Source organism: Ostrinia furnacalis, unplaced genomic scaffold (assembly GCF_004193835.3).
Source record: "Ostrinia furnacalis isolate ACB-3 unplaced genomic scaffold, ASM419383v2 OfSCF4910, whole genome shotgun sequence".
Classification (NCBI taxonomy): domain Eukaryota; kingdom Metazoa; phylum Arthropoda; class Insecta; order Lepidoptera; family Crambidae; genus Ostrinia; species Ostrinia furnacalis.
Window position 1 is genome coordinate 65189 of NW_021135149.1, and position 27995 is coordinate 93183.

General features: G+C 36.7%; 1 protein-coding gene across 1 annotated transcript; it reads left to right on the forward strand.

Annotated features, from left to right (window-relative positions):
* Positions 1-27966, forward strand: Inv (invected homeodomain; the record flags this gene model as incomplete). Its single annotated transcript, XM_028314742.1, has 3 exons — positions 1-244; positions 23973-25098; positions 27889-27966. Coding segments are annotated over exons 2-3 (1183 nt in total), but the record flags the coding sequence as incomplete, so codon positions are not given.
* Between the last annotated feature and the right edge of the window lie 29 nt (positions 27967-27995).

The following is a 27995-nucleotide window of genomic DNA, read 5'->3' on the forward strand; positions in this document are numbered from 1 at the left end:
TTTGCGTATGTCCATACAAGTTTCAGGTTAAATTTCCCAATTGCTTAATAAAAGGAGGTTTTCCACAGCCCCCCTAGGTTTTCCCGCGCGTTTTTGACAGTTGACAGTTTGTTTTTTTACGGCGAAACGGTTATCGGTGAAACAGTGTGTGAGTGAAATGTAGTTGAGACCTGACGGTACAATAATGTTAATGTTGTATGTTATGGCGGATTACTGTGGGATTTACAGCTGATTTTGAGTTGAGGTAAGCTTTTTTAAACTGTTTTTATAATGATAAACTTACGTTTACGCTCAAATTCGTTTAAGGAGTTTGAAAAAAAAAACTTCATAAATATAGTCTGTGTGAGATATAGAGCAAAAAGTTTATAATCTACAAATGAAACAAAAATAAAAAGCTAAACTGCCACAATTAAAAGAATAACTAAAAACTTTAAGTGTTAAAAGCGCAATTAGTAAAATAACGAAACGCTATTTCCTGCTTCAGTTTACTGAAAAAACTATAACATAAAAACACTAATTAAGAAATAATTCAACAAACCCCGAATCGTCGTACCTAACGTTTTAACAAAACCTGCATAAGAAGCTTTTAAATTTTTTATATTTAATTAACACATTCTTTTCCGGCTTATAAAAACACTAATTGCTACAAATATACTTAATTAAAGTTTAAAAATGTCATTGAATATGCAAATTTGGGCATTAAAACTATAATGGCGTAAATATTTTGGTGTTAATTAATTGGAATTTGACTTGTCGGAATGTCAGTGCACTTTAAGCAAATGTTTAATTTAGGCATTTGTCAAAGTCATCGTAAACATAGAGAATTAATTAAATCAAGATTAGTATAAGTTGGGGCAGAAAAGTTGTCAAGTGGCGACAACGGACCGGAAGACTTACGCCAGCATTCACAAACATTACTATGAGGTCTCACAGTGCGCTGACACACGAACCAATCACAGAGCTCTATTTGCTGTGCGTTCGATTTGCTGCTTCACTTAAGCAAGCATCGTTTGTGAATACGGACGTTAGAGTTAGGCCTCTCACTATGTGGACCGACGATCTGGTGAAGGTCGCGGGAAGAGCCTGGATGCGGGCAGCGCAGGACCGGTCATTGAAATCCTTGGGGAGGCCTTTGTCCAGCAGTAGACGTCATTTGGCTGAAATGAATGATACCTACTAAACAAGAATTGCAGAATAAAAATAGTGACACATTACCTAAAATATCTGCAAATCACGCAAACAATGACCACGTTTTACCGGTCTCATCAAACGGTATGAATCTATAACCATAACCGGTGTTTTTTGTTAGTTTGACAGACTTCTGACGTTTGTTAAAGTTAAAGTAAGATGGTGCAAGCCAGCCTTAGTTTGTCGACTATAAACTACGCCGAGTTCGCGGCATGTTCAGTTTTTAAAAGTTGTTTCATTTTCTGAAATTAGGTTTTTAAAAAGCGCTTTTACATGTCCCAGTATTAACCCTACCACTGCTTCGGGACAATAAATGGCCCAGTGCTGCGAAAGAAGCAGCGGTAAAAACTTTTCTTTCTCTCAATAGTTATGTGTTAGAGTGGATTCGACCAAACAAGAGTAATTATTAATTTCAGAATAAATCGTCAGTTTTGCCATATTTCCCATTCTGAAACTGTCAATGTGCCAGTTATACCAGGAGTTATTCTCGGATAAAAGTTCGGTCAAATCGGGCCTTAGTGTTATTTGTATAAACATCCTTAATCATCATCACTTCAGCGACAGGACGTCCACTGCTGAACATAGGCCTCCCCCAATGATTTCCACATCGCCCGGTTGGTAGCGGCCTGCATCCAGCGCCTTGTTGTAACTTTTCTAGTTTCTTATTGACTGAAAAATTGAACTTTTTACCAGTATGTTTGAAAAAGAGGCTGACAATAGTGACTGAGTTGCTTGCGCTGCTTCTTCTCAGCACTGGCCCATTTATTGTCCTGAAGCAGTGGTAGGGTTAATACTGGGACGTGTAAAAGAGCTTTTAATAAGCCTACTTGTAAAATAGACGAATTTGATTTTTTATAAAGTCCCTTTTCAGGGCACTTTATTCAGGCCCCAAATATTGCTGGATACTTTACCTAATTTAGGAAATAAAGCTAAGAAATCAAATCAAATTAAAAATATTTTATTCAATTTTGACCACTGGTGGCACATATGAACGTCAAATACAGTAAAAAAAGTTAGCCCATAAGGGACACTTTACACAGAAAAGAAACGAAATCCTGTTAATATTATAAATGCGAATTGTACGGCTGTATGGAGTATGGATGTACCTATGTTTGTTACTCTTTCACGCAAAAACTACTGAACGGATTTTGATGAAACGTTACAATACTATTGTTTATATATCAGAATAACATAGGCTTTAAATAATGATCTGTGACAAATTTAATTTCAAAGCGAAGCCGTGGGCAAAAGCTAGTATAAGTCACATAGAATATTAATTTGCCTGTCAAAATATTAATTTCATTTGTAAAAAAAAAATAGGTTGGAATTACAGATGGGCTGTTTTCTAATTTTTTGCTACAATTTCTTTTATTAAAAAAATAATTTCTATTATTTAACAAAACAGTTGCCTTTTTGAATTCGTCAGTTTTTTCTATGATTTGGAAAGAAGGAAATACTCGTATATTTCAGTCACTTTTGATGGAATATGTCGGATTTAAATCTAATTATTAATTGTAACATTAGGTTATGTATTTAATTATTGTACATGAAATATCTGTAATTTATGTTTAATTGTATTTCACGTCAATCTACCGGCTTGAAATATATAGTTATTTTATATAATTAAACTCAACTAATCAATATGCAAAGACAACATCCGATTAGTTGTCGAAAATAATAAAAGGAATACTTTAAAATAATGTACAAATGTTTCTCTATGTTTAATTACAAAACTTATTTCATATCCGTTTTCTGTTAGGTACTTAGTACAAGCATTGCTTAGTTTGGAACTAAGTGTGCAGATAGGGAAGTGTAAAAATGTCTATAGAATTTTTATTATTTGTGTGTACTAATAATAAACGATAGATAGGATTACAGATAAAGTATAAAACTCATTTATTTATGCAAGTAGGCTTTTAAAAAGCACTTTTACACGTCCCAGTATTAACCCTACCACTGCTTCAGGACAATAAATGGGCTAGTGCTGAGAAGAAGCAGCGCAAGAAACTCAGTCACTATTGTCAGAATTGTTATATCGTTATCTTACGAAACATGAAATTATATTGAATGAATTTTTGTAGAGACACTCCTAATAATATCATATTATTAAAAAAGTTAACGTTATAATTTAACACTGAAAATGCTAGTACCTACTCATTATAAAAAAAGGAATTTTATTTGTTTTGTGTCTCTCCTTTAAGCATTGTAGTAAAATTGGTTAGTTGACACTATTAAACAATTAATTCCAAGAACAGATTTCTTTCACGAATCTTCAATCTAGCCCTGAAACCCGAACTAATTGTCAATCTGCAAAATAGGGTTGTAAAATTATATTTTCAGTAGCTTTGGAATAATTAAATAGTTAATCAATTGAGTTCGCGAACAAGTACCTAATGTCATTAGTTCTTTTCGCCATACAAAATCAATGATAGAGTCGCGTTTTGACAACTCAAAAAAGTATATCAATTGACTAATAGTTACCTACTTTAATATTATTTTTATACTTTAGTAGTAGAATAGAACTTTTATGTTTGATCAACTACAAAAAATTCACACTGTAGTTAAAATAATAACCAGGACTCGAACCCGGACCTTCGCATTTCCCCACCATTAAACCATACAAGAATACATTTACGCCCGTATCCACAAACGATGCTTGCTTAAGTGAAACAGCAAATCGAACGCTCTGTGATTGGTTCGTGCGTGACCCTGTGCGTCCACGCGCTTTGTGAGACCTCATCGTAATGTTTGTGAATACGGACGGCAACTTTTTTTGTTTGTGTAGTACTGTACTGTACTACTACTGTACTGTAGTTAGAGTTGTCATTGAAAAGAAAAATAACCAGGACTCGAACCCGGACCTTTCTTTCCCCACCACTAAACCATACTAAAATACATTTACTTACACAATTTACCGTGAATAAGTCTCTAATTATTAATAATACCCAATAATTCATCAATAAATATTGTTCGAGCAATTTACGCCATTGTTGTTTAAACAATTGTTCTTTTATTGTTCAAAACCATATTATTGTGTAATTATCGCTGTAATACGTAGGTTTCCATGTCATTGTAAAATATTACTAGCTATTACACATGGGTTCTTTCTCTTTAACACAAAAATGGAATAATTATTTATTGAAGAAAGACTATAACGTGGAGAGGAGAGATGTGTTTGAATTTGACCAATTGAAGCGAAATCAAAAATATTTATTCAATTTTGACCAGTTTTGGCACTTATGAACGTCAAAGATAATTAAAAAAAAAGAAAATGGGGCATAAAGCAAAATTAAGTACCCATATTTAACAAAAGAACTAATTACGTAAACCATTATTCGAATAGAAAAACATCCTATTATCAAATTGAAATAACTCAAAGCTGTTGTTACTGTAGAAAATCAACGTACAAATTATTAAAATAAATTATTAAGATTATTTTATACAAAATTGTCCTATATTTGGTCCAATTCTCTTCCTTTTATATAGTATCTACATACGTACACAATACATTTATTTATGTATAAGTATATTTATTACCTTTGCACAGTATTGTTGATTTTTTTCAACAATGGGCGCGAAAATTAATTGTTCTTTTAATAATGACCATAGAGTCACACCTGGGACAACATAATTACGTTATTATGTACTCAATTTTATTTGAAAATACTCGTATTATAAAACTAGTTGTGCCCGCGACTTCTTACGCGTGATGAAAAATATTTTCCGATTTTGCAACATTTTTCTTTACTGCTCCGCCCCTATTGGCTGTAGGGTGATGTTAATGACTAAAGCCTTCCTCGATAAATAGGCTATCCAACAGCTCCTGAGATTGTCGTGTTCAAGCAAACAAACAAACAAACTTTTCAGCTCTGTAATATTCATATAGATTATCCGTATTTATAAAACTACACTCATACTTGTGCGAAAAATTATGAAAAATAGGGATGATCGGTTTTTAAGTGAGTAGTTAATTTAAGTTTAACTAATACTATTATTTTGATCAGTTACGAAGCCATATAACACAAAAGAAGCTTTGATGTTTGCTAGAATTGAAATCGTGTTTTTTTTATCTTGGCCTGCATCTCACCTGATGTAAAGTGACGATCAGGCCGAAGGTGGAAGCGAGCTTCACCCGGAATCCTCAACCACGGAAGAACTGGCTATCTTACCTCTAACTGCTGGAACACAATGCTGTTAACATTGTTGTTATGGCGACAGACTTACACCCGTTTTTCAAACGATGCTTGCTTAAGTGAAGCAGCAAATCGAACACACAGTGTTAAATAGAGCTCTGTGATTGGTTCGTGTGTGATCCTGTGCATCCACGCGCACTGTGAGACCTCATAGTAATGTTTGTGAATACGGGCTTTAAATTAGTGGTAGCGAGCCAGGCGGACTTAAAACAAGCCCTATCTCCAAGCAAACCGAGCAGAAAATTTTGCTTCCAAGCAGAAAATTTTGTGCCCTTTAGGGATCGAACCCTGAACTTCTGGGTCTTTAGTAGCTGCTCATACATACCACTAACCACAGAGGCGGTTAGTTTTGAGGTTCGTTTCATAATACGGGCCTGAAAATGTGCCAAACAGAATAATAGTGTACTTCTAAACACACACTATTTATTGGTGTCAATACTGTTAGTCTTTGAAATAAAGTCAATTTACAAACGCATTTGTTCTCCTTGAATGTTCTTTGTTATTGAGAACTAAGTACATAAGGTTGACCAAATTCTCACAAAACAGAGAATTGTGCTTATTCTGGTAGCAAAATACCAGTTAAAAAAACTAGTAGTAGAGTAAGTAATTTCCGGAATAGATAGCTTCCATGCTTTAAGACCGTAGTCATCCGTGTTATAGGAATAAGTACAATAAATAATTGCAATTACCTATAAATATTGCATACTGAGTTTGTTCCGGCATTTCTTCTCAGCATTTGCGATATAAGTATGTAGGGCCCACCAAAAGATAAGGAGACATGTAAGGTGCCCCTTAAGGGCTACCTTTTTTTATCCTTGACGTTTATAAGTTCCAAAATACTGGTCAAAATTAAATAAATAATTATGATTTAATTTGAAAAACACAATTGAGAATGTTACTAGGTATGCAAAATCACTTGAAACCTATGTTACAGTTAAGCTTTTACATTTACAAATACATTAGTTTTTATTTCATTCAAAAATACCCAGTAGTTATGATTTTATAGGCATTCAAAGTTCGCTTAAATATTGAGTCCCGCCGACGGTCACGTGACCCCGTGTGACGTAGGTACATTCACAGCGTCCGCTCACTAGAAAACGGATATAAACATACTTAAATAATTTTTTTTTTGTAAATACAAACTTATTATACATATTAACACCCAGACCCATCACAGAAATTAAAATTGAACCAAACCCAAACTTGATGCGATTGTGTCGTTTTATTGCGAATTACCTTCCAGCTCCATCATTAGACCCCGATTACTATATAGAATTAAAATACTCATCAATACAAAACGAACGAGCCCAAACTCGATGCATTTAAGTCGTTTTATTATAGAGTTCATATGGCCACCTTCCAGCTCCATCATCAGATCAGCTCCATATCATCATAATATTGCATGGTCATCCAAATCACATGTGTTTGCGAAATTTCAGCTTAGTCGGTTGCCTAGAAGTTGGTCTTAATTCAGCTTGCAAGATTCCACCCATACAAATATGAGCCAGTCACTGTAATATGACGTCACGCGCATAAAATGGCGAGCCGGCCGCCGCCCGCACTTTTAAAATTCAATATCTTGGAAACTAATTGACGTATCGAAATAATTCGATACGTCAATTAGTTTTGTCGTATTAAGATAAAAAACAAAATTAGTGAACATTCTTCATTAAAATCATTTACTGCAATTGCACTGCAAACTAGTTTGATAATTTAAATTCCAAAAATGTAGTAAATATGATTGGATTTTGATTATTTTATTACTCTTCTATGATAATTATTATAATTCTATTTTAATTAAAATCTGAAATCTTCTATATATATAAAAATGAAACCCGTTTCGCGTTGTCACGGCATCACGTGTGAACGGCTGAACCGATTTCGATAATTCTTTTTTTTAAATGTTTGTGGAAGTCCAAGGATGGTTCTTACGGAAAAAAATATTAAGAAAATCTCTACGCTAAGGCGGTACGAAGTTCGCCGGGTCAGCTAGTAAATAATAATTCTAGTTTATATTACAATGCAAATCGTACGAATAGAACGCTTTTAGGAAAAATATTTGGCATCTTTATTCACTGCACCCACCGCTAGATGGCGTTAGTGGTACGATCGATGTCTGTGCGCGCGCATGATCGGCGATCGACCCGTGCGTGATAGAGTGGGTCGTGATATATGTAAGGATCTACCTATAGGATTGTCTTGTGTATTGTTATTTGTAGCATTTGGAATAACTTAACTTATTCATAACTAGCTTTCCGCCCGCGGTTTCGCCCGCGTTGAATTTTGTCTGTCACAGATAAACTTCATCGCGCGCGTCCTTGTTTCAAAAACCGGGATAAACACTATCCTATGTCCTTTCCCGGGACAAAAACTATATCTATGCCAAATTTCATCAAAATCGGTTGCGAGGTTTAAGCGGGAAAGCGTAACAGACAGACAGACAGACAGACAGACAGACAGAGTTACTTTCGCATTTATAATATTATAAGTTGGGATTAGTTGGGATAAGGCAAACAGCATAATAAACCTATTTTAACTATTTCACTAATTTGTCGCTTTCTATCAAATGATGACAGCGCCAATTAGGATCGAGATAAAACAGTGCAATAGTTAAAATAGGTTTAATAAGCTGTTTGCATTATTATGAACTAGCTTACCGCCCGCGGCTTCGCCCGCGTTGAATTTTGTCTGTCACAGATAAACTTTATCGCGCGCGTCCTTGTTTCAAAATCCGGGAAAAAAACTATCCTATGTCCTTTCCCGGGACAAAAACTATATCTACCAAATTTAATTAAAATCGGTTCAGTGGTTTAGGCGTGAAAGCGAGACAGACAGACAGACAGACAAAGTTACTTTCGCATTTATAATATTAAGTATAGATAGTATAGATTGTCTTGTGTATTGTTATTTGTAGCATTTGGGATTACGTTTTTTTATGCATAACAAGGTATTGTACTACATATTTGACCACAATCGCACCTGATGTTAAGTGGGATGCAGTCTAGGATGGTACATTATCTCTCCCATGCAAAATTTGAGACAGCTAGCACTTGTAGTTTCTGAGATTTCGTGATGAGTGAGTGAGTCAGTCAGTCAATCAGTGACATTTGGTTTTTATAGATCTATATAGATTAGTTACTTAGTGACAATATTAGTCAGGACATCCTGTATGTATTACACGAATAATTTGCATTACAATTGTTCTGTCAGAAACATAAAAATAAAATGTTTGATCTTTAAAATTCACCATCTGAAATGTTAATGAATTCCGAACCAAATTACATTTCTTTGATCATAGTTTAAAGTGTTAAGAAGTCAATAAAATTAGTAATTAGAGTTAAAACAACAAAAACACAAGCATTAACCTAAAATCTTGTAATATTGTTCATTAATTCTTTTAAATTAGGTGTCTAAAAGTTCTTTTAAAAGAACAAAGGATTAAAAACTGTATGTTAAAACGGCTAATCATTAATGTTAGCAATAAATAAGGTGAATTATAATTAGTATTAGTTAATAGTTTTGTTTTTGAAGAGCATGATAATATAATTGCAAGTAGAATATTTGGTTTATACAAAATACTCGCGATTCTGTACCTATAATAAATATACATGCTAATCGGTGATATGATAACTATTTTAACCGATGTTTTTTGTATGGAGTTTGACATACTTAACGCCCGTATTCACAAACATTACTATGAGGTCTCACAGTGCGCGTGGACGCACAGGGTGACACACGAACCAACCACAAAGCTCTATTCAACGCTGTGCGTTCGATTTGCTTCACTTAAGCAAGCATCGTTTGTGAATACGGGCGTGAGTGTCTTCCGCCACTTCTTCTCAGCACCTGCCCATGTTGTCCCGAAGTGGTGGTAGGGCAAGCTATATTTGGGACGTGTATAAGCGCCCTGGAAAGGGCCTATTATGTACTGAATAATCGGTTTGATTTGATTTTATTACATTTCATCATGATAGTTTACCTTTGCAAACGTATTTTCAACGTATATTTAATTGAAATCAACAACCCCGATATAAATCCTGTAATGAGAAAACAAACGTGGATAAAATACGACGTAAAAGTCGCTTCTGTTTTAGTTTCAACAGATTTACGATTTGGTTGTTTTAAAATTATGTTCCGTTACATAAACAGGGCATCTGAGAACAGATTAGTTTTATTTCAAAATATTTTCAAACAGATATGATCCGCAGGAGAACCAAAGTGACTGACATAGCCCGCAGAATCGCTAAAATCAAGTGACATAGGTCGTAGAGCTGATGGCCGCTGAAGCAGAAAGGTTCTCGAGTGGCGACCACGAGCCGAAAGACGTAGTGTGGGCAGGCGTCCCACTAGGTGCACCGACGATCTAGTGAAGGTCGCGGGAGGTGCCTGGATGTGGGCGGCGTAGAACCAGTCTTTGTGGGAAACCGTGGGGGAGGCCTTTGTCTAGCAGTGGACGTCTTTCGGCTGACACAAACGAACGAACGATGATCTGTAGAACTTTCTGCCCCAGCCATCAGCTCTACGAGGTATGTGCCGCCCACTGCCACTTGATTTTAGCAATTCTGCGGGCTATGACGGTCACTTTGGTTTTCCTATTTCCTTTTTCGGGAAGTACCTGGATGCGGGTAGCGCAGGACCGGTATGGCAATCATTGGGGGAGGCCTTTGTCCAGCAGTGGACGTCATTTGGCTGAAAATTTGGCCTATACTACCCATTAGGGTGTCCCGTCGTTGTATGGGAAAAAATTTTTTTTGAGCTACGGTTACGCAAGAGGTGTCAAAAGTTGCGTTTTGACATATAGATTACGATTAGCATTAAATTTAATTAGATATCTGTCATCTTGAGGCCTCTACCTGTCCTTGAAATTTTTTAAAATTGCTATTTTAGGGGTTCCTAACATAAACTATAAGTAATACAAAAATAGCGTTTTTATGAAATTTGAGGGTACACAATGAGTCACAGCAAGGTTAAAAATAGTTTAAAAACCAATAAATCCATAAATACTTTAAAAACAGAATTGGCTTTTTGACCAGAATTAGGCATTTACGCGCGCGATTTTAATGTATTCCTAATTAATCCATGGGTCAGCCAAGATATCGATTTAATTTGAGGATACTCAATTCCCTTCTCACAGCAGGTTAATAATTTTACTACCCTATTATAAAACAATGATTGGCATCTCTAAGTGGAAGCTAACAAAAATGACAGTCAATTTTAGAAAATCAACCATAACTTGAAAACCATTTGTCCGATTTCATTACTTTTTTATTTAAATCAAAGCTCTACGTATGCGCTTGATATTTTGTAGTATAAATTGTATCGATAAAATCAACCTTTAGTTAGTAATTAAAGGAAAATTGATTTTTTTTACATTGTTGTGATACTACTTTTTAAATCATTTTTTTACAAAATGTCTTATACTCTACTAAAAGTTTTACACGAGCCAAAGAAGTGTATTAAATTGTCTTTAATTTGATATATAACATGTATGCGTTTCATAACTAAAAATATTTTTTTACTTCCGTTGAAGTTCACCATTGATAAAAAACTGCGTACAGAACAAAAAATTCAGCTAGAAAGTTTATGTAACGTACATAAATGTTATTTATATTTAATAGTATGCTAAAACTATTTATCATGTCAATTAGTATTCTGTTTAAATATAATATTTTAAAGATTTTTGCCAAGGTAGTTTTTACCTGAAAAAAATCCAAAAGTATATTACTACCATGTTTGCTAAATTTTTGTTAAATTTATGCTAAAAGTATGTAATATTATAACAAAAAAGTGCGGTGCGATACCTTACAGCAATAAAACCTCAACAGAAATAATACCAACAGCCTCGCCGAAGAAGTAGAAAATTTGAGAAAAACAAGTCAAAATATGAATTCTGCTAGTTCGAACCAAACCTATTCCTCACTGGAAACAGTCTGTCATTGCCTGCAAATCATATCTTAGGGTTCCACTGCCACTGTTATTACAAAATAAAATGAAATAATTGTAAAAAAAAATTATAATAGATGACAAACAGTGAAGGGCTGATTAAGTGATTTTTTGAGACATAAAAATGCCGGTAGAGCCCTTGAGACATTATATTATATTTTTTAAATTATTTTTACGGTAATCTACATCTTATGACGCAACTTTTGAGGGGTCTTGTGTAGCGAAAATATAAAAAAAGATATTTCGGGACACCCTACTACCCATGGCTACACGGCTTGGGAAGCATTTTAGGGATTTGGTGGAAATATCACATAAGTATTAACATTTAATTAAAACCAACATTTCGAGTTTTAATCACCATAATCAGCAATTAAACAATAAAAACGTTACTGCTAATTATAATACGTTATTTTTACTGCCAACCATAAATGTCGATTCAAATCAACACTTCGGTTTACGACCTGCGCCAATTAAATAAGAGTTGCCAAGCATGTCCTTTAATAAGTACAGTCGCGGAATGAAAAGGTTCGTCACCTTAGTGTCGGTTTTCGCTTGCACTAGGTACTGTAAGAGTCAAACCTGCCAACATAACAGTGCAAGAAACAGTGCTGCTACCATTTAAATAAATATGACGTTTGCTAACGAATAAGGTTTTGCTTGTTTATTTTTCTATCCCATCAGTGCAATGCAATGATGACATTGACCAATTGACTATAGTTTTTTTTATTTAAAAGAAATAATAATGGCAGGTTGAACCAACAAGAAGGTTTTAGTTATCAATCATAATAATCTTCTTGACAAGATAAATCGTCAAACAACTTTGATCTGAATAATTTTGAACTTTACTGACGAACAGTTAAAGATTATTTTCTCTAACTCGAGATTATTCTGTAACATAGTTTCAAAAGGTAATATGTGCTCGCGATTCGTTGAAGGAATCAATTTGAAAACTGACGAACCTTTTCATTCCGTGACTGTACATATGCCTATAAAAATAAATATATGTATAACATACAACGTGGGGAGTGCAGGCTAAATCATTTACATATTAGAGAGGGTCGTGGTCCTGCAGCGGACACTCTTTTCTTAGTCGGGCACTCTTGTCAGAGTGCTCGTGATTGCGCTGACGAGGTACATGGTGGGGTGATGTCATCTCCGAGGGTAGCTCTCCTGGCGATGTGCTTCCATTTCTGACGTTTAGAGGCGTCGCGAGTACACTGGACGATGGTCGACTCAGTAGCCTTTGTGATGGCGTCTATCCAGCGGGTTGGCGATCGACCGCGTGCTCTCTTGCCTTCAACCTTTCCCTGAACTACCAGTCTCTCCATCGAGTTCTCATTTCTAGAGACGTGAGCTGTCAACAACGACAAAATCTGCCCCTCTAGACAAGTGTAAGACAAGTTGTAATTTCGAAATTGCATCATGGAACAAGGTACACTTATCCAAACAATAGAAGACGAATAGAAAACGGTGAAGACGCTGGACTGGTGATCCGAGGAACGCGGGTTCGATCACCGCAGCCACACTATTGTGGTGACCCACTCGTTAACACAACATTTTAGCTTATCACGAGGGGTTAATTTAAAAAATAAAAGCTCCGGAACCAAGGTATTTTGAAGCTTGTCTAGGGATCGACTGGTTATTCAAACACATCACTCATCTCCGCCGTGTGGAAGACAGGCCTTAGGCCCGGTTTATTATTTGATGATTTAATTCTCCAATAATAAATGAATGCAGAATGAAATCTGTTTGGTTATTCCGCTCTCCGCTACCGTGAAAACAGGTCTACTCAGGAACGAGGCCTCATTTGTGGGTACCAGGCCCGTTCCAATCTATCAAATGTGCGCACGCGTTTCAAAGAAGCCATAACGGCCATACGCGGGTATCCTGCATGCGCTTGCAATCGCCACCGGTCATAAAAAGTGGGGTGGGGCCTCAGTTGCCGCGGTAGCGACGAGTTGATGTTATTTTTTTAGACATGACACTTCTCTGCTAATGTGCAAGAATATACTAATGGAAACCTTGAATTTTCGGATAGTTCGAGTTTATTCTGTAACCTATTATTATTGGTACCGTTTGAAAGAGCTCTTGAAGCACTTTCAGGATCAGTAAAAAAAAGTTTAAAAGCTGCTGCAAAAATGGTCCTCTTCTCGCCCCATCGCCTGTAGATGCGCCCATATTTATCATAATACGAACTCTTTCTTTAAAATGTATATTGCGAGTTTCAAGTCAAGACAACCCCTAGGACTCCGAAACCTAAAATATCGATCCTAGCTATAGTATAGAAGTTGCAAATTAGGAACGAGAGGTGGGAGGGAATACATAGTTTTGAGTCAAGCAATTCCTTTCCATAGATGTTTGCCGATTTCAACAAAGTATGTAGAATAAGACCCCTCTTCCCTTGGACGTCCTCAAATATGTGAACATCAAGATTCTCCAACCTGTCTGGCCAGCGTGGGGAGTGTAAGCCAAAATTCTCCATTTAAATAGCTGCCAAATCAAAGAGGGTCGCGCTCTGAAGTAGACACTCCTGATATTGATGAGACTTAGTTTAGTTTTTTTTTCATTCTCGAGGTTTCCCCGCTCTCCGCTGCTGCCGCAGACACGCACCAAAGTCAACGGAAAGTGTCAACTCCAATATTGACTTATAAAGCAACTGGTTCGGGCACACATTCGATTCCCGCGCGGCGCATATCCGTTCATTAGGTGCCAAGAATGTAGAGAAAAATAAAAACTAACGCCCGTATTCACAAACATTACTATGAGGTTTCACAGTGCGCTTGGACGCACAGGGTGACACACACGACCCATTACAGAGCTCTATTCAACGCTGTGCGTCGGTTTTTTTTTAAAGATTATTAGCAATATGTATTGCTATGTGAATGAGAGTGTAGTAAGTGACAGTCCCAGCATTAAATAATGCTTTTTTGCTTTGGACAGAGAGAATATTAACGTAGCATAGGACGCCTACTCGATGGACCGATGATTTCAAGAAGCAGGCAGTGAATGGATGATAACAACGGGAGATCGTGCTATATTCCTCACTTTAGTGAAGGCCACTGGTCCAGCTCTGGAATACCATAAGCTGGTATGATGATAATGATGATGATTATCTAACGTGCTTTTTATTTAAAACACTTGTCCTCTCTGAGTTGTTTCAAAGAGATCGCTTTTAACTGTTAAGTCCGCTAAAATTGCCCCATTTTCTCTGGTTGTATTTCCAGTAATCTGCAATTTGATTTAGTTACAATAACGAGTATCAATTCGTATTTATAATATTTATTTATTTATTTTATTGGGCTATCAACATGAGATACAGTATTAAACACAATTAAAAAATTAAGCCAAAGGTCTCTATATGAACTTCATAAAAAGGTTTCAGCCGACATGTTGTCCTGAAGTGGTCATGGCCTACATCATCATCATCTCAGCCATAGGACGTCCACTTGACGCCTCCCCCAATGATTTCCTCATCGCCCGGTTGGTAGCAACCTGCATCCAGCGCCTTCCTGCTACAAATAAAGAATTTGAATTTGAAAATGACTTTCAGAGTTTACGATATTATGGTAATGAGAGCTTTGAAATTGCAATTTTTCTCTTAATTTTCATGGAGATTTGTCATTAAAGTTTATAGGGTGTGCGGCAATTTATGCTAAAGTATGCATTATGGTAGCAACACGGGCAATTGAATATGGATTTACTGGTACTAATTACCTATTTCGTATTACGAGGGCTAATTGATATGTGGACATACATAGTTTGATCAATTTAAGCGAAAAATCTTAATTTTTTGGAAGTACAGGCCAATTAGCTAGTGATCTGATTATCTGATTTTTATCTGGCTGATGTGGGAATTGTGACAAAATTTGGTGTACAGCACATTAAGATACACTTTTATTACAAAATCACGCGTATTACAACTACAAGGTGATTTTGCTCATTTTGAAATGAATGGATGAATTTGTTTTCGTTAATCTTTACGTAGTACGTACGTAGTACTATGACCACCTGACATGGCGAACTTCGTACCTACACCCACACCTATGTTCATCAGAAATATGTAGAATGTTATGGTGAATGAAATTTTCAAATCGGTCCAGTAGTTTTAGAGACTATTAAATGCAAAGAAACAGTCAAGTCCTTCCTCTGGCTGGCTGTAATATTAGTAGAAAAAGCAAAGCCGCTCCTGCTGTCAGTGCGTATCTTTTAAACGACACGCAACAGATTTCAGCAATAGTGTGAGCAAGAATTATTTTGTATAATAGCTACATTACTCACTTGCGAAGCCGTGGCAGGTCGCTAGTAAACTATAAACGGCAACAATTCAATCTAAGATTCTTTCGAAATCCAAAATGCTAAAAAATGAAATTAATGACGGACTGTACAGTGTACAGCGTCCCTAGCGGTTACTTTCAAGAACTAAAATCTTCATAGATTTTTTGACGCACTCGCTAGCGACGATGTTTCACAAAACTCATTTATTTATGCAAGCAGGCTTTTAAAAAGCATTTTTATACGTCCCAGTATTTAACCCTACCACTGCTTCAGGACAATAAATGGGCCAGTGCTGAGAAGAAGAAGCGCAAGGAACTCAGTCACTATTGTCAGCCTCCTTTTCAAGGGTTTACTGATGACTACACTCTGTATGAGTAATTTACTAGATAAACTCTCCTCTTGTATCTATGAATTTTTAATTTAACATGCATAGGCGTTATAATAATCGCTGTTGAAATGATTTAAATGCAATGAAACGGCAAGTGTCGTGTACATTAATTAGAATAATTTTGTTTGTTTTACACTTGTTTTTGCCTGCGACTCTGTCTGTGTCGGCTTTGATGAAATAAATCTCATATACCTACGTCCGGAGTATCGTAGAAGTCTGGTAGGGCTCATCATCAGCAGGCCATTTAGCCTCCACTGCAGGAGCATTCATCATCATCATCATCATTTCATAGGACGCATCCATAGGACGTCCACTGCTGAACATAGGCCTCCCCCAATGCTTTCCATGTTGATCGATTGGTAGCGGCCTGCGTCCAGCGCTTCCCTGCTACCTTTACGATGTAGTCTGTCCACCTTGTAGTTGGACGTCCCACGCTGCGTTTTCCGGTACGCGGCCTCCATTCCAGAACCTTGCTGCCCTATCGGCTGTCAGCTCTGCGTACTATGTGCCCTGCCCATTGCCACTTCAGGAGCATGCCTCTCTAATTTACCAAAGGCAGATGGAGGATTTGGTCTTACACTCTCTACGCTGGCCAGACGCTTTGGAAAGGCCTGATGTTCGCGTATTTGTCCCATAATATTACGACATCCACGGGAAGAGTGAGATTGGTCCAATTCTACTTTGCCGGAACCATAAGGCTTAATAGTGTATTATCTATTAAAATAGGTTTCTAGAGGTTCTATTGGTAGTATTGGTACTTAATTACTTATCTTTCGTTAATCCCTAATACTCCACTGCATTACCTTTACCGTTGGGCTATTGTCGGCTTGTACTTTCATCATCTTGATTCAGCCACAGGACGTCCACTGCTGAACATAGGCCTCCCCCAATGATGTCCACATCGCCCGGTTGGTAGCGGCCTGCATCCAGCGCCTTCCTGCTGTCTTTATTATTATTAGGTGCTTACACACTGAGGTATACTACAAATTTGACCTTTACTGGTTGGGTTACTGGCGGTCAAGCAGTAGATCCTGGCTACACAGGAGTTGCAGCGGTGGGAACGAGAGGTGGGAATAGTTTATTAGGTCGAACTCTACTGAATTGTCTAAGGAAGCTCTATAATATCTTGCATTACGGCCATACATTAAACTCGCTATCCATTCATCATTTAGCTTGACAAAACACATCCCACTAACGATTCGGACTAACAAATAAACATTTAGAAATTGCGAAATCGTGCTTTCAAAATAAAACGATTTAATCCAGCTACACTTTAACACGTAACGACCTGCAATTTGTGTTTACCCACTCAATTTTACACTTACTCCATCTGAATAAGGTTGAGAATCGATCGGGAGTGCGTGCGGAATAAATTAGTTGAGCCCTTAAAGAAAGCAAAGTTACCTTTTCACTTTTACTAAGCCTTACCACCTATAGGATAAAGTTCATAATCGTTAAGCTGAATGTAGAGTTTAAAATTGGAAGCAGAATGTCTGGTCGGTGCGCGTGCGACGCGACGTGTGTGGTCCGAGCGCGCTGCTCATGGAATGTTGCTCTACTTTGAATTATTGAGTATTGTATTTAAATAGTTTTGTTTTTAGACCCGTTTTCGGATTTCGCGTCGAGAATTATGGATTATGTCTTGTTTAGAGTATGAAAAAAGTATTTTAATTAAGATTTTGAGATGGCTTTGTAGCTCTATGCGTAATACTGGTGCAATTAACTTACATAATTATATTCATGTTTTGTAAGATCTTGTACACAGTGTAAAATTGAGCATACATAGCTTATATTACATTGGAGGGGTGCGTGACAGTTTATATAAGTTTATATGATATAAATTCATTTCAATAACGTTCATATCGTATAATAAACGTATGTTATAATAACACTTGATATAATTTTTTAACATATAATGTTTACTTCATATAATAAATCATTTCTAATAATATCATTTCAGATACCAATCACAACGCATAAAGACATTTGATATAAACCTTACTTAATCTAAGACTCATTTGATTTAATTTTTATAGGAAAAGAATTTTATCTCATTTGATTGTTCGACATTTTATTTTTATATGATTTGAATGTTATTTGTTTTAAATAGTATACATTGTAAGTTTTATAGAAAATATTCATTATATCAAACCATTTTATATCAGTTAATAGTTATTTGTCTTAAAATTATTCGTTTTAAAATTATATTATTCGTTTATTATAGTAAATAATTATTATATTAAACGATTTTATATAATTTGATGTTATATCCTCTAAGTATTATATGATATGTAGTTATATCATACATTACACACCCACATTGGAGCTGTCCACTGCTGGACATAGGCCTCCGTCAATATGTGCCATTTTGATAGCATCATCTAATACCATTGGTATTTGTTTTTATCCTTTTTTTTGTATTCCGATCGGATACCATTCTTTAAATTATTTTTTACAAATGTACCTACGTTATTTTTCTAGCTGAATGTACCAAGATTCATGTTTTGGTATTAGTTCGGAATAGAAAATAATAAAGATTTAAAACAAATACCATTTGTATTAGATGTTGGTATTATCGGAATAGATCCTTCGTATTCAGCTGCATCATCAAACAATCTTTCACAATAAGTCATCAGTCCACCTACCTAGAGTTCTACAATACGTTTACAGAGTTGTGGTCTCCACTCAATAACTAATTTACCCCAGCGATTATTCGTATGATTTGTCATTATTATAATTTACTAGCTTTTTCCCGTGCCTCGCGTTAAACTTTGGATTTTTGGATTCCCGTTTCATCATAATAATAACCATCTCAGCGCATCAACAACCCAGGACCGAGTCGCCTGGAGACGCATGATGTGGAGGGGCGACCCCAAACAAAATGGGAATGGGCCAGGCAAAGAAGAACCATCTCAGCGCAAAATTCGTTTAGTGATTCAAATCACCAACCAATTAAACCAATCCAACCAATAAAAAAAATTTACCAAAAGCAACCGTTACTGACACACAGTCAGTAACGGTTGCCTTTTGGTTAGTTAGTTGGTAATCCATGGACCTATAAAAAAAGTCGGACGGATTCTCATCAACAAAATACTGTGACATTAGGATACACCAGCTTGCCTGTACGTACAGGCCGGCACGCACACATTCACACCCTGTTACACCACTTCGAGTGCAAACTTCACACAGTTGACACATTTAAGCAGCGAAAAAACAACACGAATTCGACATGTCTTGTGTGATGAAATTGTGTAAAAACCGTTCTGTTCGAACAAACAAAAATTAAGGAATCACATTTCACAGGCAAAATAATAATCCAATCACTTATTTCCCGACATTAAAATATTGAAATTAATTGAAATCAAACGTCATTCACTCGAAAAAATAATACGTCAAAGACCAGTGTTCTCAGTTATTTACGTGGGAAAATTACCCGAAATATGGGAAATTAATAATAATTTTAGGACTTTTTAGTTATTTATTACGCACACTATGGAAATAAAATAATTTATCATAATAATTGTGTTTTAATGGGATATATTTTCATAGGCAAATTTGATCCTTCCCAAAAATGTGGAACTGCAAAATTCAAATTTTCTTACATTGATTTCAAGTCAGTGTCAGGTTGTATGTTAAAAAAAATCTATCAGAGATAATAATAATATATTGATGATGCATAAGATTATGATTATAATATACACAAGATTCGTAATTTCTAACTGCGTGAATCATTTTTGATCAACATTATGTACCTACATAACTACATACCCTGACACACTGACTTGCAAACAATGTAAGGAAATTTGAACATTGAAAATTTCGCGCCTACCTCAACGCACCTTTCATCCTTTTAAAATGGCACGGAATAATTCTGTCTACATTTCCAAGTAACATCTGCCGATCTATGTTTTTCTTAAAATAAATGGGTAAAATGTTTTGGCTAACATGGCATCCCTAAATTCACTCACACAATAGACAAACGCCAAAATTTTGCGTCACAGTTTTGTTGTAGCGCGAGTTCCGTCCGCCTTTTTTTATAGGTCCATGTGGTAATCTACACTAATATTATAATGAGGAAAGGTATAGTTGTTTGTATTGAATAGGCTGTAACTACTGGACCGATTTGAAAAATTCTTTCCCTATTAGAATCTTAAAATATTTTTGATGAACATGTGGTACGAAATTCGCCGGGTCAGCTAGTCCTGTACAAAAAACACGAAAAATCATGTAGAGCAGCATCCACTGCAACAACCGCTGCGGTTTCAGTGCGTTGTGGCGGCGTGCCTTCATCGCTCACACCCGGTTACAATTACAGTATCGGTGTACCGACGACTGCATATCAACCTATACATTTTTTATGCAAATTCAACCCTATTCCAACTAATTAAGAGACCTGGACCCTTATATACCACTATATTGACAAAGTTCTCCGACTTCGTACGCGATATTGGAAATTTGACATCTACTATCGGCAGAATGACAGTAGGAATCTTCTGGCTTTGATATTTCAACTGTATTACCTTGACAATCAGTTCTTAATTGATTACTAAAAAATATTTGACAGGCGATTTCTACTGTCGACAAATGCATTTGAATTAGCCTGCTGATTTTTGGCTTGATGAACTGATGTCAGTATCAATTTTGGAGTTCAAGCTAAAATAAAAACTGCTGGATCTTATGCAGTCGTATTACGCCCGTATTCACAAACATTACTATGAGGTCTCACAGTGCACGTGGACGCACAGGGTGACACACGAACCAATCACAGAGCTCTATTCACACGTTATAATTGTTACTAGCTTTCCGCCCGCGGCTTCGCTCGCGTGGAATTTTGTCTGTCACAGAAAAACTGTATCGCGCGCGCGCGTCCCTGTTTCAAAAATCGGGATAAAAACTATCCTATGTAATTTCCCGGGACTCAAACTATCTCTATGCTTTTCATCAATATCGGTTCAGTGGTTAAGGCGTGAAAGCAAGACACAAACAGACAGACAAAGTTACTTTCACATTTTTTTAAAATTATTTTTTTATCCACAACGAGGAAGCTCTTGGCCTGTATCTCACCTGATGGTAAGTGATGATCAGGCCGAAGGTGGAAGCGAGCTTCACCCGGAATCCTCAACCACGGAGGAACTGGCTATCTTACCTCTAACTGCCGGAACACAACAATGCTGTTAACATTGTTGTTATGGCGACAGACTTAGGTAAGATGGTGGTAGCTAGCCAGGCGGACATAGAACAAGCCCTACCACCAACCAAACCGAACAGAAAAATCTGCCCCCACTGGGATTCGAACCCGGGACCTCTGCGTCTGAAGCAGGCGGTCTTACCACTAGACCACAGAAGCGGCATTTATAATATTAGTATAGATATAGATTGTGTGTCACCGATCCCGTGCCGTCCCAATAACTCAGGCACTAACTGGATTATGGGCTAAACCTATGGTATACTTCTGTAGCATAGTTTAAATAAACCAAGCGAATGTATTCTTGGTAAAAGTTAGGCTGAGTTGCACCACCTAACTTTAACCGTAACTGACTTGACTTAAGGTCCTATGTCCCCTAAATGGGGCAGAGGGCGTCCACAGCAGTCCTCCATCGCGTTCGGTCTTGAGCTTCGCGTTTGATCTCGCTGAAAGTCTTGCCGATTTTCTTCGCCTCGTCTGCTACAGTTAACAGCCAAGTTCGCTTGGGGCGACCACGTTTGTGTTTTCCTTGGGGGTTCCAATCAAGAGCCTGCTTAGGGAACCTGAATCGTAACTTTAGACAGGTGTTTTTTATGAAATTAAAGTATAGTAAAGTATTGCAAGTGTATTGTCGATGATACTGAATAAACATTTTTTCTTTCTTTCTTTCTTTCAAATTTGACAGATTTTTGACATTTGTTAAAGTTAAAGTAAGATGGTGCAACTCATCCTTAGTCAATAAATGACTCGCGCTACCAACTAAATGTCTTCAAGCTATAACATAATAATATTTGCTAACCATGGGAAAACTATTTAAATCGATGGTTACACAAACATTGAAGTAAACTCGATTGATTGATCAATAAAAGAATCGATTGTTTTTTAACGACCGTCAAAATCGATTCGCAATTAACATCGATTTAGGTTTTATGAACATTTCTATTTGATGAAGGGAAAGCTGACAGAAAAATGAGTTTAAAATAACTATGTAGGTAACTCTATGTCATCATCATCATCATAATTTCAGCCACAGGACGTCCACTGCTGAACATAGGCCTTCTCAATGATTTCCATAATGACCAGGTGGTACCGGCCTGCGTCCAGCGTCTTCCTGCTACCTTTATGAGGTCGTCGGTCCACCTTGTGGGTGGATGTCCTACGCTACGCTTTTCGGTACCTGGCTGCCACTCCAGATCCTACCAGTAGTTCTTGAGATTTAAGCGTTCAAACAAACAATAAACAAACAAACTCTTAAGCTTAATAATATTAGATAATCTACTAGACTGTACTAAACAGGAACTGAAGCTATAACTATTCATGCTGCCCATATACGACGACAATTAGTCGCGTACGTCGGCTGAACCGTTTTTAATGCGGTCATTTGTAATGTAGATGCAAAGTGCGGATGCACGCAATATGTCCATCTTTTGGGTTCCGTATTTGAATTATTTTCTGAAAAATCCTAAAAATCTTTTTATTTTCTTTGTGAAACTCGATTTTTACGACTTTTAGGCTGGGTAGTTGAAGTAAGATGTACTAAAATCTGTCAAGCTCCATACAAAACGCATCGGTTATAGTTACGGTTAAAGTTAGGTGGTGCAACTCAGCCTTAGCTTGCTAGGCGAAAGCTCTAACCACTAAAATATTATATTTTTTACTGTTATTTATAAAGATTGTACATAATAATTTGTAGATAGATTCTTCATTGTGTGTTCATCATTGAGATATAGAGAGATGCCAACTAATGCGCTGATCACGAAACTCAGTGTCGCATTACAAATTCACACACACAAAGTAATCAAAATATTTGCTCATTATCCACTGCGGTATCGCCTACCCAACGTTCGAATAATCTTTAGTACTACGCAAGCAATGTAAACTGTTTACATTATGACGTCGCTGCTGTCATAATGACTGTTCTGTTTTTGGGCATAATTCCCCCGCCCCCTTGTCATATCTCCCTTTAGTTTCTGTGATCTGTGGCTCACAATGCTCAATCATAGAAATTCTATTTTGGCGGACTTACCACTAGAAAGGAATTTCTTCCAGACAAAATAGTTGCTTTAAATAAAAAGGAATGTTGACCAGTTGTGTACCTAATCGTAATAATAATTTTAATGTTCTAACTAACCTCTATCAATTATTGACTTTTAAATCAGTAAAAACATACGGAATAGTAATTTTATAGTAGTTTCAGTCTTGCCAGTTCAATAAAAGCACTAGAAATGGCATCAACCTATAATATTATTGACTTAATGATACATTTTATTGCCAAAACTAACGATGCAAAAACGGAGGGTATTCCGTTATTAGAATCAATTAGATACTGTACTTATTTAGTAACATGTTTAATTGCCTATTGTTGTAGGACTATGACAAAAAGTATAAAAAAGAAACTGTAGATGAGAGAAAAAAGGGTTTAAATGTTCAAATATAGGTTCAGTTATTGATACTTGAGTTAGATATTTTCATGCACATTGAAATAGACAGCGCTTGTTATACAGCGCTTTTATAACAAGAGTACCTATGCCAAAAAGTTCCAAAATTAACGGTAAATTATTTTGACTGATTGACAAAACATTTGTATGTCATGTGAGAGAGATATCAAAAATATCAACTGAAGAAGTTGGTTTAACTTGGATATCTTTCCCAAAAACACAAAATGACAAATTGCTGTAACAAAAGTACCTATTATAATTTTATTTACAGAGTGAGTTCTATTTACAGAGTGAGTTTAAAAACTGTCTAAAACTATTCCCGATCACAAACAACGTTACTAATTTATCATTTTCTCCCGCAGATGGCGTAACCTGCGCGCAAGATGGCGGCGGTGTCGTCAGTCCACCTGGCCGACTCCAGGATCAAGATACAAGATCACAGCGACGAGGAGCCCTACTCTCCAAACACCAGAGACACTACCAGCCCCGAGTACCATGACGATGAGAAACCAGACGACCGGCCTTTACACACATCCTCTTTCTCCATACACAATGTACTAAAGAAAGAAAGAGACGTCAATAGTCCAGAAAACGTGTTTTCAACTGATAAGTTACTACAGAATACTCCAGGGTACGAAGACAATCATGACAATTCCAGACTATCTGAAAGCGTAAGCCCTAACAATATAGAGGATGATGATCACACAAATGGATCTAGAGCAGAAATCAGTATAGACGATGACAATTCATGCTGCAGCGATGACACTGTCTTGTCAGTTGGTAACGAGGCTCCTGTGTCAAGTTTTGACACGAATAGCGATAAGAACAGCCCAGAAACGTCACAAGGACTGACGTCTTTTAAACACATACAGACACACTTAAATGCAATATCTCAACTAAGCCAAAATTTGAATATGAATCAGCCTTTGCTCTTACGGCCGAGTCCTATAACACCAAACCCCTTAATGTTCCTAAACCAGCCGTTGTTATTCCAAAATCCATTAATCAACCAGGTGGATCTCAAATCTGGAATCAATGGCCTGAACAGAATGCCGATTCCTCAAAACAATATGAACCTAAACCCGCAGCATTACGGTTTGAACTTCGGGATTAGGAAAAACGGGAGTCAGACTCAAGAATTGAGGAGTACTAGAACCGATGAGAACCGAAGACTTAACTATATGAGTCCGAAATCGCCTGATAACGAATCCGAAAGAGACTTTATCAATCAGAATTGCTTGAAGTTTAGTATAGACAATATTTTGAAAGCAGATTTCGGGAGGCGGATAACAGATCCTCTAAATAAAAGAAAGACGATGAAAGCCAGGCAGTTTGAGGCGAAGACTGTACCAGTTAAAGAGGTGCCGTTGCCTTCGAAGCCAGAAGTGCTGGAGTCGAGAGTGCCAGAGGTGAAACCGAGTGAGAAAGTGGGGGCGATAGATCTGTCGAAGGGAGACGACAGCGGGAGCAACCAGGGGTCTACGACAAGTGAGTTTGGTTTTTTTATAGTCTTAGCTGAGTATAAAGCGAGGTTTAGACTATCAATAAAAGCAGAAGTTGACTTCCGCAAGCTGTTTACAGTATAAATAGTTGTGACAAGCCAACTTCTGCAAGAAAGTTTTACTGCTAGTCTAAACCTCAAGTCTAAAGAAATTCTATTCTAGGTCAAAATTTTTACTGATATCGAACAAAATAGATCTGTGAATGAAACAGTAATTTTACAAAAAAAAAAACCGGCCAAGTGCGAGTCGGACTCGCGCACCGAGGGTTCCGTACAAACCTGCAAGGTTTACAAAGTTCGTTCATTACGACAATCGAGTCATAACTATGGTATTTTCCCTTGCGTGTAGTTGCGAGTTTCAAAATATGCGGTATCAATGGTTGTACTTTTGCGTTTTGCGTTTTTGCGTTGACTTAGAATTTTTTTTTCACGGGTTAAAGGCAATTAGATCTAAGTATTTGATATGAATTTCAACTTGATAGCTCTACGCGTTCATGAGGAAAAAAGTAATAAGTTTATATTTATTAAAAAATATATATTTTGTAATGTAACAAAAAATTTAAGGTTTTCGGAATTTTTCCTTTATGTGTGCTATAAAACGTTGCTTCGTGTCAAATTTCAAGATTCTAGGTCGACTGGAAGTACCCTTTAGGTTTTGATTCCCTTGCGAGTACTTGCGAGTTTCAAAATATGCAGCTTAAATTGCTGTTTCTTTTGATTGCGTTGACATAGAAGTTTGATTTTGTTACAGCATAAAGGTATTATAGACCTGAGTATTTGGTATGAATTTCAATTTAATACCTCTACGCGTTTATGAGGAAATGAGTAGTAAGTTTAAAATTATTAAAAAAATATATATTATGTGATGTAACTAAAAATTTATGGTTTTCGTAATTTTTCCTTTATCTATGCTAAAAGACGTTGCTTCGTACCAAATTTCAAGATTCTGAGTTCACGGGAAGCACCCTGTAGGTTTTGATTCCCTTGCAAGTGTCGAAAATTTGCGGCATAAACGGCTGTATATTTTGATTGCGTTGGCTTAGAAGTTTGATTTTTTCACAGCTTCAAGGGACAGTAGACCTGAGTAATTGATATAAATTTCAGCTTCATACCTCCACGCGTTCCTGAGAAAAAGGGTCTTGACAGACGGACGGACAGACGGACAACAAAGTGATCCTATAAGGGTTCCGTTTTTTCCTTTTGAGGTACGGAACCCTAAAAATGTCAGATTTATTTCGTACTGGGGACGTATTTTTGGGACATCCGAGGGCTTAGTGTGAGTTTATGTCAAACGTCTTCACTAACGAGCGCGTCAAAAAAATTATGAAGATTTTAGTTCTTGAAAGTATCCGCTAGGGGCGCTGTACAATCCGTCATACATTTAATGTCACTTTTTTACGCAGTCGATATCGATACAAACTCACACTACGCCCCCCGAAATCACGCATGGAAATAAATCGTGTGTGAAATTACTTTCTTCAAATGGTCGATTTAACATAGTTTTGAACAAATTAAGGAGGTGTTCATGTTTAATATTATCATCTCTATCAATCTGTTTATAGGTCAAGTTAAGACTAAATCTACACTAATTTTTGTTGTATTGAGTTTACGCGTAGGCATCAAATTATGCCCTCAAGTGAAGTTGCTAAACGAGCTTATGGAATAATAAATGGAAGTGTTTTTAGTAAAATTTTAAGTGCTCAATCGTAGGTTGGTTACTCTTATGGTGAAAATTAAGTTGTGTGTGGTCTTCTTTACAAACAGTTGTGTGTCCCATGATCGTCTGTATTATAAGACAACCATTATTCACTGATCTATCATTACAGTTCAATAAACCACTGAGTGCAGTGTCTATACTAATATTTTATAGAGGCAAAGTTTGTGTGTTTGTATATTTGTTAAATTGTAAGGGGTAATCTCGGGATCTACTGAACCGATTTGAAAATTTTTTTCACCAATAGAAACCACATTATTGCTGAGTGTCATAGGATATAAAAAACCGAAAAATTCCACGCGGGCGAAGCCGCGGACGGAAAGCTAGTTTATTATACGCGTAGGCATCCTCTAAGAAAGGATTTTCAAAAATTCACCCTTTGAGCGGATGAACCGGGCTGATTCAAGGGCTCGAAGGCCTTGAATCATTGATATCTTGAATCAGTCCGATGTCTAAACCATTGGATTATTGTCGCACAGAATTTATACGACTTTTCCAAATTAATAGGAATTATCCTACATTACATGATCCCACAAAACTTGATTACCGTGGAAAGGAGTCCTTACTTTTCATTACTAATGCCCAGTTTTTTGATTCATAGTTAATAACTAATTGTAAAATTTTGCTACTAATGGTTAAATTTAACAAACTGTAAACTAATACATAGTTAAAAAATGTACTTACTAAAAGCACAGAATAAGTAATAGTCTAAAAGTCAAACTAACCATTGTTCTAAAAACATTTTTTTCTGATATTTAACCACTTGTCACTTAACATCTGTCAAATTTGATTATTGGTTATTTTAACTACGAATCAAAACACTGGGCCTAAAAGGGTTAGACTTGGGATTTACCTTTTTTACTCCTCATTATTTTCAATGATGATGACGTTTATCGTTATGTTGATGATAATAATAATTAGAATTGTGATGGTGATGATGGTGATGGTGATGATGATGATGATGATGATGATGATGATGATGATGATGATGATGATGATGATGATGATGATGATGATGATGGTGATGATGATGATGATGATGATGACGATGATGGTGTTGCAGGTACAACGGCGGGCGAGGGCCCGATGGTGTGGCCGGCGTGGGTGTACTGTACGCGGTACAGTGACCGGCCCAGTTCCGGTGAGTGAACTATTTTTATTATTATCCTG